The sequence below is a fragment of the Manis pentadactyla genome, chromosome 8, assembly GCF_030020395.1.
Source record: "Manis pentadactyla isolate mManPen7 chromosome 8, mManPen7.hap1, whole genome shotgun sequence".
Lineage (NCBI taxonomy): Eukaryota > Metazoa > Chordata > Mammalia > Pholidota > Manidae > Manis > Manis pentadactyla.
Window position 1 is genome coordinate 110,546,050 of NC_080026.1, and position 14,141 is coordinate 110,560,190.

Consider the following 14,141-nt stretch of genomic DNA (forward strand, 5'->3'; position numbering starts at 1 on the left):
TAATCTGGGGTGATGCCTCTCTTGGTTAAGGTACCCTAGCTCTCGGCTCAGATCACGTCCCCTCTGCCCCCCAGAGCTCAGTGGCTCAGTAATTGAATTTGGGGCAGGAGGGGCGCGCTGGAGCGCAGCTGTCTCTGGGCCCTGGCGCGGCGGCGTTGGGCGCTGGGCGCTGCGCAGAGCCCAGGAGGCGTGGCTGAGGAAGCGAGCAGGACCCTGGGGAAAGGTGAGGCCTGCGGACAGCGGCCTGCGGGTGGGGAGCACTGCCAGGCTGGGGGATGCTGGCTCTGGATGGGGTGGACCGGCCTCGGCTCTCTTACCATCACGGCGGGGAGGAACTTGATGGGTTCCTCCGCCCAAAAGCCACCTGCGAAACGAAAGTGATGTCTCTGGGCCTCGGGAAGCGAAGCGCGTGCAGCCGGCTTGGGATCACTGGAGGAGGGTGAGCCTATCCAGCCACCGGGCTACATCCCTCCCTCTCCCCTCCCCCGCGGGACGCATACCCCCAGGGCCGGTGCCACAGGGCCTGATCCGCAGCTATGGCACGAGGGTCTGCACAGGACGCGCCTTGTCCTCGGGGCCAAAGGCATCAGGTGAGAAGCAGGGGGCCAAGTGGCCCACAGGGGCCGTTTAAAATTAGGGGCACCCTGCTCAGATTCCAGAGGGCTCTCTGTTGCTTTCTTCTGAGGCAAAGCCAATAAATGGTTAGCGAAGTGTTCTTTAGCGGCCTTCCCGGGATAGAGAGCTTTTTCTTAGAGTTGTGTCTGTGCATTAAACTCTTAGGACAACTCAGCATAAACTGAATGATGGTGCTGGTGAGTGGGTTCGGGTTCCCCACCCCATCCCAGCATTTTCTTATTTGTTGATGACTTTCCTCACACCCAGCCCCACCTCTACACTCACCCCCACCTCACCAACCCCCACCCACAATTTTAAGGTTTTGAGGTTAAGGACTTTTGTCTCTTCTACTCATGGTCTAGAAGAGGGCCTGGCACATAGTAAGTGCTTAAAAATATTTTTTTAATGAATAGTTCAAACAATGAAATAAAAGGGACTGCTGCTGTCAGGTAGCTGCATCTGGGGAGGTCGCTCCCTGTGCACTAGGTGAAACCTCAACCCAGGTCCGGGAGAGGTCTTGGCTCTGACTAAGAAAGACTTCTCGAGCAGGCCAGAGGAGTGTCGGTAAGGAAGGAATTATTAAAGTGAGAGTTAGCAGCAAATGACAGCAGCTGTGCTGGCAGCAGAGCGCAAGGAAGAGCAGAGGGAGGGAAGGGAAGCTCATTGCATTCCTGCTCCTCATAGGGCAGATCCCTTGCCCACTCCTGAAACCAGGGTCTGCTTGAATCTGCACCGCGTGTTAACTAAGCTCCTACCACCCCAGGATATGGGGGAGCCGCAGAGCACTGGATGGAGTGAGATTATCTTCTGAGAACTTCCCAAAGGCAAAGAAAGGAGATCTGGGGGCAGGCTGCTAAAGAGCGTGATTGTACAGCTGCAGTCCCGTCCTGATCACCCAGGTGATGGGAACTTGCAAGCCCAAATCAGAGATCTCAGCAGCCCTTCCCTACTTGTCTGAAGTAGGAGAGAGAGAAGACTAGTGCTTAAGTCTAGAAAATTAAATGAAGTAGTGATACAAGAAAGACATTTACCACTGGAAGACCACAGAAACAAAATGCAGCAAGTTGAGCAGCAAGAAGCCTTTATTTAGGGCAAAGGACACACTTGAAGAAAGGGGATTATGGCCAACCTCGGAGAGGAGGTGCGGTTAAGGCTTTGGATTCTGTCTTTTAAGGTTTTCAAAAATGGGGCAAAGGGCTGGAGTGGGGGTGGGTTAGGCTTTATATGTTGCCTCATGATGTCTGTCTCTGGTGAGAGACATCATGTCACTATCCAGTCTGTCCTCTAGATGTTCTGTCAGCTTAACTTAACACAAGGAATTTCTCGATCATGTTCTCCAAGATAGTGGTTCCCCTCAAGCAGTGGGAACATATCATTTAGGACTGCTTGCCCTGCCTTAAGATAGGGTAGGTTATTGGCCGATTACCAGAAAATATGTTAGGAATCTTACCTCCTACCTCCCTGGTTTTTAAAATGAAATGGAATCTTGGCCTTAAGATGGAGTTCCTGCTGTTCTTACTATGCTACTTATATCTGAGCATTTTCATCATAGGCAGGAAAGTTAATCATGATGCTTGTTCCATGTCTCTGCCCTACCTCACTATCAAGAGGTGCCTTGAAGGTTCTGACATAGAAATGGGTATATATCCTTCCAGAAGGAATTTTGCAAGACCAGCTCCTGCAGGGAGTTCTGGATTTGGAAGGTAGAGCAACTTCCCTGGAATGGGGACTGTGTAATGCCACTGGCCTCAAAGCCAGTGGGTTGAGAACATGTTACTCCAGACTTTCGGCTCTTGTCTCGGCGAGTCCATCATCAGGGGATAACTTCAGAGTTTCAGATTCATGTCAGAGAAATACAGAGACATTTTAAATAAAATTATGTAATTCTGTTGTGTGATGTATATAGCATGTATGCCCTGATTCTTCCCTCTGGCTCAATTCTAGTTGACCCTAATGTTCTCTATTTGAAGTAACAATCGCTTGATGTTTTACCCAGAATGACAAATTGGCAGCTTAGGAATTAATGTAAGTATTTCTTTAGGGCAGAGTTTTTCAATGCTTTCACTATTGACATTTTGGGCCAGATAATTCTTTATTATGTGTTGGGGGGTGGGGAGGTTGTTCTGAGTGTTTCTGGATATTTAGCGGTATCCCTGGTGTCTACCCAGTAGGTGGTAGTTGAATCCCCTCTTCCTCCAGTTATCACAACCAAAAACATTGTATCTCCAGACATTGTTATGTGTCCCTGGGGAATGGGACAAGATCACTCTTGGTTGAGAACCACTTTAGAATTTAAGATAATTACCTGAGCAAAGGATATACACACTTATTTCCTTTAACCTTTTTTAAACATATGTGAGCACCTCAATAAACTTTGTAGGCTTGAACCTCTAATAATAATTAAGAAGAAGAATTAAACAGTTATTGCACACTTATATACTAGGCACTGTCCTAAGCACTTTATAAGTATTCACTTATTTGATCTTCACAACATACCAAGAGGTGGATATAACTATTACCCCCAGTTTACAGTTAAGGGCACTGAGCACAGGGAGGTTAAGGAATTCAGCCAAGATCACAAGCTAGACTGTCCAGACCCCAGGCGGTTTGATGCCAGAATTCATGCCCATAACTGCTAACACTTAACCATATGCTGCGGTGACCTGTTAGTCAGAGTTGAACTTTTTTTTTTTTTGAGAGGGCATCTCTCATATTTATGGATCAAATGGTTGTTAACAACAATAAAATTCCATATAGGGGACTCAACGCACAATCATTAATCAACCCCAAGCCTAATTCTCAATAGTCTCCAATCTTCTGAAGCATAACGAACAAGTTTTTACATGGTCAACAAGTTCTTACATAGTGAATAAGTTCTTACATGGTGAACAGTGCAAGGGCAGTCATCACAGAAACTTTCGGTTTTGATCACACATCATGAACTATCAACAATCAGGTCAATTATGATTATTCATTTGATTTTTATACTTTACTTATATGTGAATCCCCACTTCTCCCTTATTATTATTATTATTTTTTTTAAATAAAATTCTGAAGTGGTAGGTAGATGCAAGATAAAGGTAGAAAACATAGTGCTGTAAGAGGGCAAATGTAGATGATCAGGTATGTGCCTATAGACTAAGTATTTATCCCAGCTAGACAAAGGCAACAAAACATCCACGGATGCAGAAGATTTCTCTCAAAACAGGGGGGGTGAGGTTCTAAGCCTCACCTCAGAGTTGTACTTTTGAGTTCTAAAAGCATGTGAGCTCTGTGCCAGACCTACTGGGCTCCCATTCTTGGCTCTGCTACTTCCTAGTGGTGATTTGGGGCAGGAGATTCAACCTCACAGAGACAGGAATCACAAGGAGCACAGGAGACAAGGCACAGGCAACATTCAACACACACAACTGTAGGAAGGAAGACAATGATACGGCTGCGGATTTTTCTTTGTAAAAAGCCTAGATGTTAAAAAACTTACTGCAAATTTAAATTTTATAGATCGATTGCTTCTGCCTGGGTAAGCCTCTCATTTTTGTTCTGTCTTATTTTCCCTCTGTTTTCTAAGACATGAAGTTATCAACATTAACCTGAGAAACAAGCCTGAATGGTACTACACAAAGCACCCTTTTGGCCAAATTCCTGGCCTGGAGAACAGCCAATGTCACCTGATCTATGAATCAGTCGTCGCTTGTGACTACCTGGATGGCACTTACCCGGGAGGAAGCAGTAGCCCCATGAGCCTTATAAGCGAGCTTGCCGGAAGATGTTATTGGAGCTATTCTATAAAGTATATCCAATGTTTAAAACAACTTACACTCTATTTGGATGTCTTTCCCAAATTTCAGTCCATTTTTAAAGCTAAACGATTGGTGAAATTGTTTTGTTTTAATACTATGTGCGCCTTAGGAGGATAAGTGGCATAGAATCATAGTAGGTCTATCACCTGGCTTAACTGATAGACACTCTTCCATTTCAACTAGCAGTCTCAAGAGGTATGGTTGTGGTGTAGTTATGACTGTGTGGCTTGAGAAAGGAACATTGGACGGGCTGAAAACTGGTAGTGCCTGTATATATCTAAGGGACCTATCTAAGGTTTCAGGTAAAAAAATAATGGGGTGTGAAGAAGGTAATGCACAGAAGGGGGTTGCCCTTTAAACAGAGCAAGAGTGTCAGCTCTTGGAAAATGTGGAGAAGAAAGACAAGGTGACCCCTGTTGATAATGGGAAAAAATGATGGAGAAATTTAAAAATAGTTTTCTTTCAAAAGAAATAAAAATAACTCAGTGATATTAATAGCTGACATATATTGAGCACTTACATTGTGCCAAGCACTATCCTCACTACTTTATAAATGTGAACTCATGTGAGCCTCACTACTGTCCTTTAGGGTGAGTGCTATGATCGTATCCATTTTTCAGATGAGGACACTGAGGCTTAGATAGATTAAGTGCCCCGCCTAAGATTGTACAGCACAGAAGTAGCTGATGAAGTAAGAAAACTGGAGAACCCCTTTTAAAGGACCTTGTTTTACCATGGTGCTGTGGTAAGGGGATTCCTGGCACCACCGGGATGCCCCTCAGAGACAGCTGAGGAGCCTGGGTATGGGTGTCAGCCTGTTAAGTTAGGGTGACACAGTTTAGGTTGCACTTTTAGGTGGAGCAGGAATGTGGAGTTCCCTCAGACGTCTCCACTGAGAGCCTCTGTCCTTTGATTAGGCCCCACATTTGACCAAGCAGTGGCTGGTAGCATTGAGATGTGGGAGACAGTGTGCTGATCTGAAGCCAGCCCTGCATCAGGAATTCAGCTCTCTTGAAGAGGTACAAAAAGGGGCCCCTCTCCTGATCAGATATAGTGGAAGAAGTGATGCAGCATCCCCATTCTGCTCCCCCAGACACCCACTGCTTTCACGGACTTATTCTTTCTGCCAAACTTGATAAGTTTGGCTACTAATCATCTAATTTTAACTTGGGAATGTTTACTCTCCGCTAACTGGCTCTGGAATTATTCTTGAAAATCTGGCAAGGAGTTGGGAAGGATATGTGGTGAATTTCTTCCTTTCCTGGAGTCACCACATCTGTTAACCACATACAGAGATCTGCTAAGTATGTCTGTATGGCTTCCTTAGCCTCTGCCAAGTGGGCCAAGGTTTGTCTGCTAGGAAAAGAGACCTAACTACTGTAAATTTACGTTATAAGGGTTTATTCTCTCACATAAAAAAAGCTAGAGGTAGGACAGTTCAGGGGAATTTTGATGACTTCTTCATGAAGTTACCAGGAACTGAGTAATTTTCTTGCTGCTCTGTCATCTTTAGTGCAAGGCTTTCGTCCTCACAGTGACAAGACAGCTGTTGGAGCTGCAGCCATCACATCTAAGTTTCAGGTTGCAGAAAAGAGAACAGAAAAGAAAAAAATGGCAAAAGGCCATGCCCCTTTAGAGGGTTTTCCCAGAAGTCCTACTCAATGACTACTTAAATATCATTGGCCAGGACTTAATTGTATGGTCATAACTATCTGCAGGAGAGCCTGGGGAAATTACTCTTTCTTCTTGGGACACCCTAAATAAAATCAGGGTACTATAATTAAGAAAGAAGGGGAAAGTAGCTCTGGGTGAGCATGGAGCAATCTCTGCTAGCAGATCCTCCATTAACCTGGCAGTAATTGGGCTAGTTAACTCTTACCTCTAGAATAATCTGGAAGGTGGGTCTTTGACTTCCTTCATCTTTGTTCCAGAAACTGATATATTGCTTTTATGGCTGGGTTGTTACTCTGTGGGCAGCCAGACAATGCTGTTCTTATCTCCTTAAGGGAAAGCTGGTATTAATACTCTTCCATTTGATCTTTGCCAAGTGGAAACAGAATGAATTTATTTATATTTCCAGCTATCTTGGATTTGTACAGTTGCAACATTTATGGATGATAAACAGTCGCGTGTAGTCAACCCTTGGTCGTGAGACCAGAGACTGTGGTCTTGACTCTGGAGGCAGTATGATGTGGTGGAAAGAGTATGAGATCCTCGGCCGGCTTTACTGGATTCCAGAACCTTGGGCAAGCTTCTAGACCTCTCTCTGCTTGGTTTTCCACATTTATAGAGTGAAGGAGTGTTTTGAAAGGTGTATTTTCTGAGCCTCTAGGTTCTGCAAAGGAATGGCCCAGCAAGAGGAGGTCTGGTGGGTGGTTCAGATCCTGCTTCACCCAGAACAGCCCTGCTTTTAACATCTTGTTTAACATGACATCTAATAAGGTAGCATCTGGGGAAGGAAATTTGAAAGCTCTTATACATAGAGAATTTTTAAGGTCTTTATTTTAAAGATTAGCTGAACTGATTCCATCATGCCTGGTTAACCTTCTTACAGATAAATGCTGGGCCAGGGAAAGGGGTTTGAATTCAAACATACCCTTTTGAATTCAAAGAAAATTGAAGACATATTTTGATCTGTCGCTCTCCTTCTCTATATTTGAATGATGGATGAACTCTGTAAATTGCAGATTGCTGCATAAATGTATAATGTGATGGTTCTTTTGTTGGGGCTCTTCCAGGGAAAGTGAACCCATATTTTTGTGCCATGCGCTATGCTGCAGGTGTTTGCATCCACCATCTCATTTAATCTTCCCAACAACCGGCTCAGGTAAATGGTACTGTGTCTACTTTACAGATGAGAGTAGCCTCTCTCTGCAGGCCCTGAAATAGGTACTAGGTACGTAGGGATACAAAAAGTAAGCCAAGCTCTAGGAATACAAAAAGCTTGACTCTGGTCCTAGGACTGCAGAATGCAAAGACATTCACAGAGCTCAAAGCCCCAAGGAGGGAGAGACAGACTGTTACACCCATTTAAAACTATGGTGTACCAAGTACTATGCTGCAGACATAGCTAAGAGAGAGACCTGGCGGTGTGCTGGGTGGGGACTAAGGCCTCTGTTGACCTCTCCAGGATGATGCAGAGGCACAGAGTAGAAAGACTGGTGTGTCCAGCAAACAATAAGCAGAGAGAGGTTAGTGACCAGGGACTTACTGGTAACAGGTAAGTGTAGAGGTGGACCAGAATCTGGTGCTAAACAGCCTTTTCCACTGTGTCAAGGAGATTTGTGCTTTCTATCAAACTTGATGGAGAGTAACGAGGAATTATTAACCAGGGAATGGCTTGCTCCCTCTTGCTTTTTCAAATGTTCAGCCCAGCAACCTACTGTATAAAGGTTGGATGAGAGCAGGCAATATGGGGGATGGTGGGGGATTTTGGGGACCACATCAAAGTGAATTGAGAGGGGATTTGATTGGAAAGATTAACAGGGAGTGAAAAGAGCAGGGTCTGCCAAGAGGTTAGCATTGTTGAGGATGGTTTCCAAGTTTCTGCTCAGGAAATGTGATGCTTTTCAGAGAGGTGGAGGGAGGATCCATTGTGTCCAGTGTGAGGTGCTGATTGGCTATTCATGTGGAAAAACACTGAGGAAGGAAACCTGGGGGCTGTTCCAGACCTTCAGGAAGGTCCTACTGCCTAAGAGCTTGATTCTTTACAGACCACGCCCTTCTTCACACATGCAGCCTGGCAACAGCAAGCAGGAATATCTCTTTTTGTTCAAGTCAGGGCTAAGTAGGGGAGGCATAACCACAGAACAGGGCCACAAAATGCATCCATCAGTCATAAGAACAAGAACTGAAACTCAGTGTTTAACCTTTGTGACTGCTGTTTAACCAGAGATATCAGGAATATAACCAATGGTGTGGTGATAAATGTTTAACAACAGACTCTGAATAAAAGGGGGTGGGGGAAAGCCCTCATTTATAGCATTCACTAATTTCATGGTGTAAAGACTCCCACTGAAGGCTGGTGCTAACCTATCAATGTGATGTCTGTAAACTCAGAGTTGGGAAGATAACTCTGGAAAAACACTGAGGGAGTGAGAATGTGTGCCTTCAGTGACCAAGGCCTTCAGCTTCTAGAGGCCACAGGACCCTTTATAATTCTTGGCATTCACTGAATTCACCTGTGGCACTTGACTTTTCATTTCCATGCAAAGTTTCTCACATCACCAAATTTGATTACATGCCCCTTATGTGTAGCAGTTTGCATGAGATTGAATTTACATAAATGGTGCATATTATCGCCCAGGAGCTTCTGTAGTTAAATATCTTCATGATTCAAAATTTTCCCTATAATCTTAATTTTTAATCTATCCTTTCCCTTCTCCAAAAAGAATACATTTTTGCCCAATTAGATTATACCGTCTTGGTTACGTTTTGCTATTTTTCTTTCATAAGTTTTATTACTTTCAATAATGAAATTACTTATGCATTGTTTAATTGTTTCTCCTTTGATGTCATCAGGACATGAATGAAAAAAAGTTTATATCTGGCTAATTGTTCACAGAAAATAATTTTCAGTAGTACAGCAGACTATTTACAAGCTAAATTAATTTTATTTTAATTTTTATATATAACAAATTTATTTCTCAGTTCTAGAGGACTGGAAGTCCAAGATCAGGGTGTAGGCATGGTCACCTTCTGGTGAGAGTCCTCTTCCCACTTCACAGCTGGTACCTTCTTCCTTACATGGTGGAAGGGGTAAGGGAGTCCTCTGGGGTCTTTTTTAAAATTTTATTTTGGTATCATTAATCTACAATTACATGAGGAACATTATGTTTGCTAGACTCCCCCTATCACCAAGTTCCCCCCACATACCCCATTACAGTCACTGTCCATCAGTGTAGTAAGATGCTGTAGAATCACTACCTGTCCTCTCCGTGCTGTACAGCCCTCCCCGTGCCCCCCCCACATTATACATGCTAATTTTAATGCCCCCTTTCTTCCCCCCCTCTTATCCCTCCCTTCCCGCCCATCCTCCCCAGTCCCTTTCCCTTTGGTAACTGTTAGTCCATTCTTGGGTTCTGTGATTCTGCTGCTGTTTTGCTCCTTCAGTTTTTTCTTTGTTCTTATACTCCACATATGAGTGAAATCATTTGGTACTTGTCTTTCTCCGCCTGGCTTATTTCACTGAGCATAATACCCCCTAGCTCCATCCATGTTGCATATGGTAGGATTTGTTTTCTTCTTATGGCTGAATAATTTTCCATTGTGTATATGTACGCTAAATTAACTTTTTATCAACTACATTTTTATCAACTGAATTCATTGTTACTAGCTATTTTCTATACCAGCTTTATTGGGATATAATTCACATACTATAAAATTAACCTTTTTAAAGGGTCCAGTTCACTGGTTGTAAATATGTTCATAGAATTGTGTAACCATCACTATCTTATTTCAGAACATTTCATCATCCTAAAAAGAAACCCTTAGCAGTTACTCCCATTTCTTCCCAATCCTGCAGCCATGGGCAACCACTACTTTACTTTTTTGTGTCTATGGATTTACCTGTTCTGGTAAGTGGAATCATACAATGTTAGCCTTTCATGAGCTTCTTTTACTTAGCGTAGTGTTTTCAAGGGTCATCTTTTATTCCTTTTCATGGCCGAATAGTATTCCATTGAACAGATATACCAATTTTGTTTATCCATTCATTGATGGATGGACACATGGGTTCCCACTTTTTGACTATTACTAATAATGCTGGTGTGAACATTTGTATACAAGTTTTTGGACATATGTTGCCAATTCTTTTGGATTTGCTAGCTAAGTTAACTGTCTACCTACATGCTATGGTTTAGTTGAAACCACCATGCTTTCACATTAGGGAGTGATTATTGTCTATTCATGTCGGCTAGTTGAGTGGTCTAAATGCTGTTGCTAGTTTGGTAACTTACTTTGTTGTTCAATTCTGACAGCTGCTTTCTAAATAAACTAATACTCTATTTCTTTCAATAACCTTCAGCTCTACCATCTACCGTCATGTAAGTAACAGAATAAGAATGATTATTATTTAGAAATTAATTTTACTCTTCTCCCATTATAATGTAATACTTGTTCACTAGAGAGGATTTGGAAAATACAGAAAAATTTAGTAACTAACAGAAAAACATCCATAATCCCACTACTCAGAAATAACTACTGTTGTTATTTTAGACTTTTTGTTTGTTTTCTGTCCTTTTTTAGAATATATATTTTTGTAGAGTTGAAATTGTACTGTATGTAGAACTTGGTTACCATTGTGATGTAAGGATTTTTCCTGTATTTTTATAAACTCTATAAATGGTTATATATATGTATACACATATATGTATATATGTATATATATAAGGGTGTTTATTAGAGCTACATTATTGTGATGGTGACAAGTTATAAACTTTACTGTACACCAGACAGGGAATGGTTAAATTATATTCATCCTGTGGGATTCCAGAGAGCAGTTAAAAATGAATGCGATAGACTTATGTGTACTGACCTAGAAATATTTAAGTGAATTACACAGTAATACAGATGGTGTGAGCCCATTTTTATAGAAGAAAACAAGACTATGTATATGCACATATACATGTAAATAAATGCCTAGAAAAACGTCTAGAGAGGATCCACATCAAACTTCAAATAGTGGATCCTCCTGGGAAAGGAATTAGATTTGGGAAAGGAAAGGAAAGTGGTAAGGGCAGGGATGGGATGGGAGGGTCTTTGCCTTTTATGGTGCTTTCTGTGTTTGAATTTTTTTAAATAACGAGACTGTATTTCTGTATTATATTTGTGATTTTTTAAAAATACAGAAAAAAATCATTCTACATAACTTGCCATGTGTATAAACCATAGTTATTTATCCAGCACACTCATTAGGGGTGTTTAGATTATTCCTAGTCATTTACCACTGTGAATGGTGCGGCAGAGAATAACAGCTTCTTTGCATTAAAAAAACACTTTCTTTATTTTAGAGGATGTCCATAAGCTAGACTTCCAGGAATGGAATTACCAGACCAGAGGGTATGAACCCTTTGGAGGCTTCAGCTGTATGTTGCTAAATTGTTTCCCCAAAGACTTGCGCTGTTTGCCCTCCACCAGCAGTACATGAAAATACTCTTTGCACTATCTAACTGTTGGGAGATTTCATTTAAAAAGTTATTTGCCTGTTTTGGAGAGAAACATAGTTTCTCATTGTTGATTTTAATACATATTCCTTTGGTTGCTGTGCAATAGAAGATTTTCCTCGAAGTATACCATCTCTCTATGTTTATGAAAATGGCCTGTTATCCACCCATCTGTCAAGGACTTAACTGCTTTTCCTTGTTGATTTGTAAAAGTTCCTTTTAAAGAAGTTCCTATATATAAAGGATATGGTGGAGTGCTGTCCACACCAGTGAAATCCTCCACCTCCATGTCTGTGTCCCGGTTGCAGAGGCTTCTCAGAGCTTCCAGCAAGTCATCCACGAAGCCTTCCACGAACTCTCGGGTATGAGCCGCATCGGCTGTGGCTCCCTGTATGCAATGCTCATGAAAGTGGTCGAGCATGGCCTTGTTGGGAGGGTGAGGCCCCGGAGGGGTGCACCCTTCAGGCCAGGCAGCTCATTCTCGGTGCCGCCCAGGCACCGGGTGAGGGCCCATCCTGGTGGTCCTGCCGCCACAACTCGATCACCAGGAAGAGGATCATGCAGAGGGTGCTCCACAGGTCCCAGGTGATGCGGTTCTCATTCTGCTGCCGGCCCTCCTCCGCCACCTGCTCCAGGGCCTCCTTCTCGGCCGCCAGCCGCGCCACCTCCCCCTCCAGGCGTAGCTGCTGCAGCTGCAGCTCCTCCTGGTACGCCTGCATCTTGCGGATGATCTCCTCCTCATTCTCGGGCACGGTGGTGTTCTCCCGAGGGAACAGCAGAGGGTGGTTGACGATGGCTGTCACCACCACCAGACACACCCGGAAGAGCTCCAGTGCCATGCTGGGGCTTTCCTAGGGGGAGAGAGAGAGACAGACAGTCACACCAAGCTCCCAACAATGCCAAGTCTTCCCTAGACCTGCACACCGACCTCCACCTCACCGAGCAGGTGAGTGTCTTAGAGCTCTGCTCCCACACAACCCACTGTCTCCTCTCCTGCTTCAGTCTAGTCCTGGGAACAAGAGCCCGAAGTTCTGCACCACTGATCCTGGCTGAACAGCCACTGTGGTGGATCTCTGTTCTGTATGCCCAGACATTCCTCTTTCTGGTAGCAGTGCCCCATTTTGCCTGGGAATCAGCCTTTTTCTACTCCCAGTCCTTATGGCTTGGGTGGGGATAACCTTGCCCCAGCTCCAGGGACGAACATATGACTGTGGTCTAGGGCTGCCAAGGGAACAGGGAACAGCTGGTGGTGGCTCTGTAGCTGCCTCAAAGTAGGGGTCTGCCTGAGAAAGATGCCAACATAGAGGAAAGCAGACTCCCAACCCCTGGATCCAGCTATGCCTGAAGCCATCACCTCTGAACTCTTTAGTCATAGAAATCAATAAATTCTCCTTTTTGTTTAAGTCAGTTTGAGTTATTTTTCCATCATTTGAAACCAAAAACAGTCCTGAATAAGCCATTCCCTTCTTCTCCTAGTGAATGCCTTGTGGTGAACACATTTTCCTCAAGGCCTAGTGGAGAAGAACAGGAGGGCTGGATTCCAAAGTCAGCCCTGTCATTGACTAGCTGTGTGACCTTGGGCATATTAACTCACTTCTCTGAGACCATTTCCTTACTGCACCAGAGGAAAGCCACATACCCACAGGGTCACCACACTAATGGATGGATATCCACACAAACTGCATACACAGCACACTGAACGGGGGACAGCATGTATTCAATGAATAACAACTGTGTGGAAGCAGTTTTGTGAACTGATCTTCCCGCCCTGTAAACCTGTCCTTCTGATCTGGAAGTCTGTACCCCAAATTCAGACACTAACCTCCTGGGTCTTCATCCAGGACAATTTTGGAGACAACCAGAGTGACCAAGTCATTGGTTTCCCTCTCATGTGTCGTCTGAACTTTAAATCTGATTTAATTGTGGAAGGAGACACTCCATTCCTCCAGGGTAAAAGGGTTTTTAGGTCTCAGGTGACTTCTGGGGAAGGGCTAACCCCTTATAGTCCTTGCTGTTCAGACTGTGCACCTGCAATATCTCCTGGGAATTTGCTAGAAATGCAGAATCTCAGCCCCACTCCAGGCCTACTGAACCAGAATCTGCATTTTAATATCATCTTTAATACATTAAAGTCTCAGAGGCACCATCCTGTAGTGTAAGCCTGACATTACACCCTCTCCTCTCCCTGGCAGGTACTGTGGGAAATAACAATTGGCTTTTTCCACACTTGTTCTGTCCTGTCTGGGACCGCAGCTAAGAGAGCAAATGGCCACATGAGACCCTGGCTGGACAATAAAGTACACAGGAGAGTTCCTCCCACTGCCCCACTGACGCATGCCAACACATGCTGTTAGGAGCTACTGTGTTTTTACTGAGCCCCATTCCCTGACCTTGAATTTGCCCCCTAATAACCACCTGTTCTGATTCTTACCCTAATGGCACCACGGAGCAGGTATTTGTCACCAGGTAAGGACCTCTGTAGATTCTACCCGGCAACGCCAGGATGCAGACGACCTGAGTGCCACACTTGGATAGAGCCTACTGCCGAGAAGCGGGTCCACAC

General features: G+C 43.9%; 1 protein-coding gene across 1 annotated transcript; it reads left to right on the top strand.

Annotated features, from left to right (window-relative positions):
* Positions 1–390: 390 nt before the first annotated feature.
* Positions 391–5,706, top strand: LOC130684623 (glutathione S-transferase omega-2-like; the record flags this gene model as incomplete). Its single annotated transcript, XM_057506209.1, is given in 4 exon segments — positions 391–590; positions 4,184–4,335; positions 4,338–4,405; positions 5,333–5,706. Coding segments are annotated over 4 exon segments (639 nt in total), but the record flags the coding sequence as incomplete, so codon positions are not given.
* Between the last annotated feature and the right edge of the window lie 8,435 nt (positions 5,707–14,141).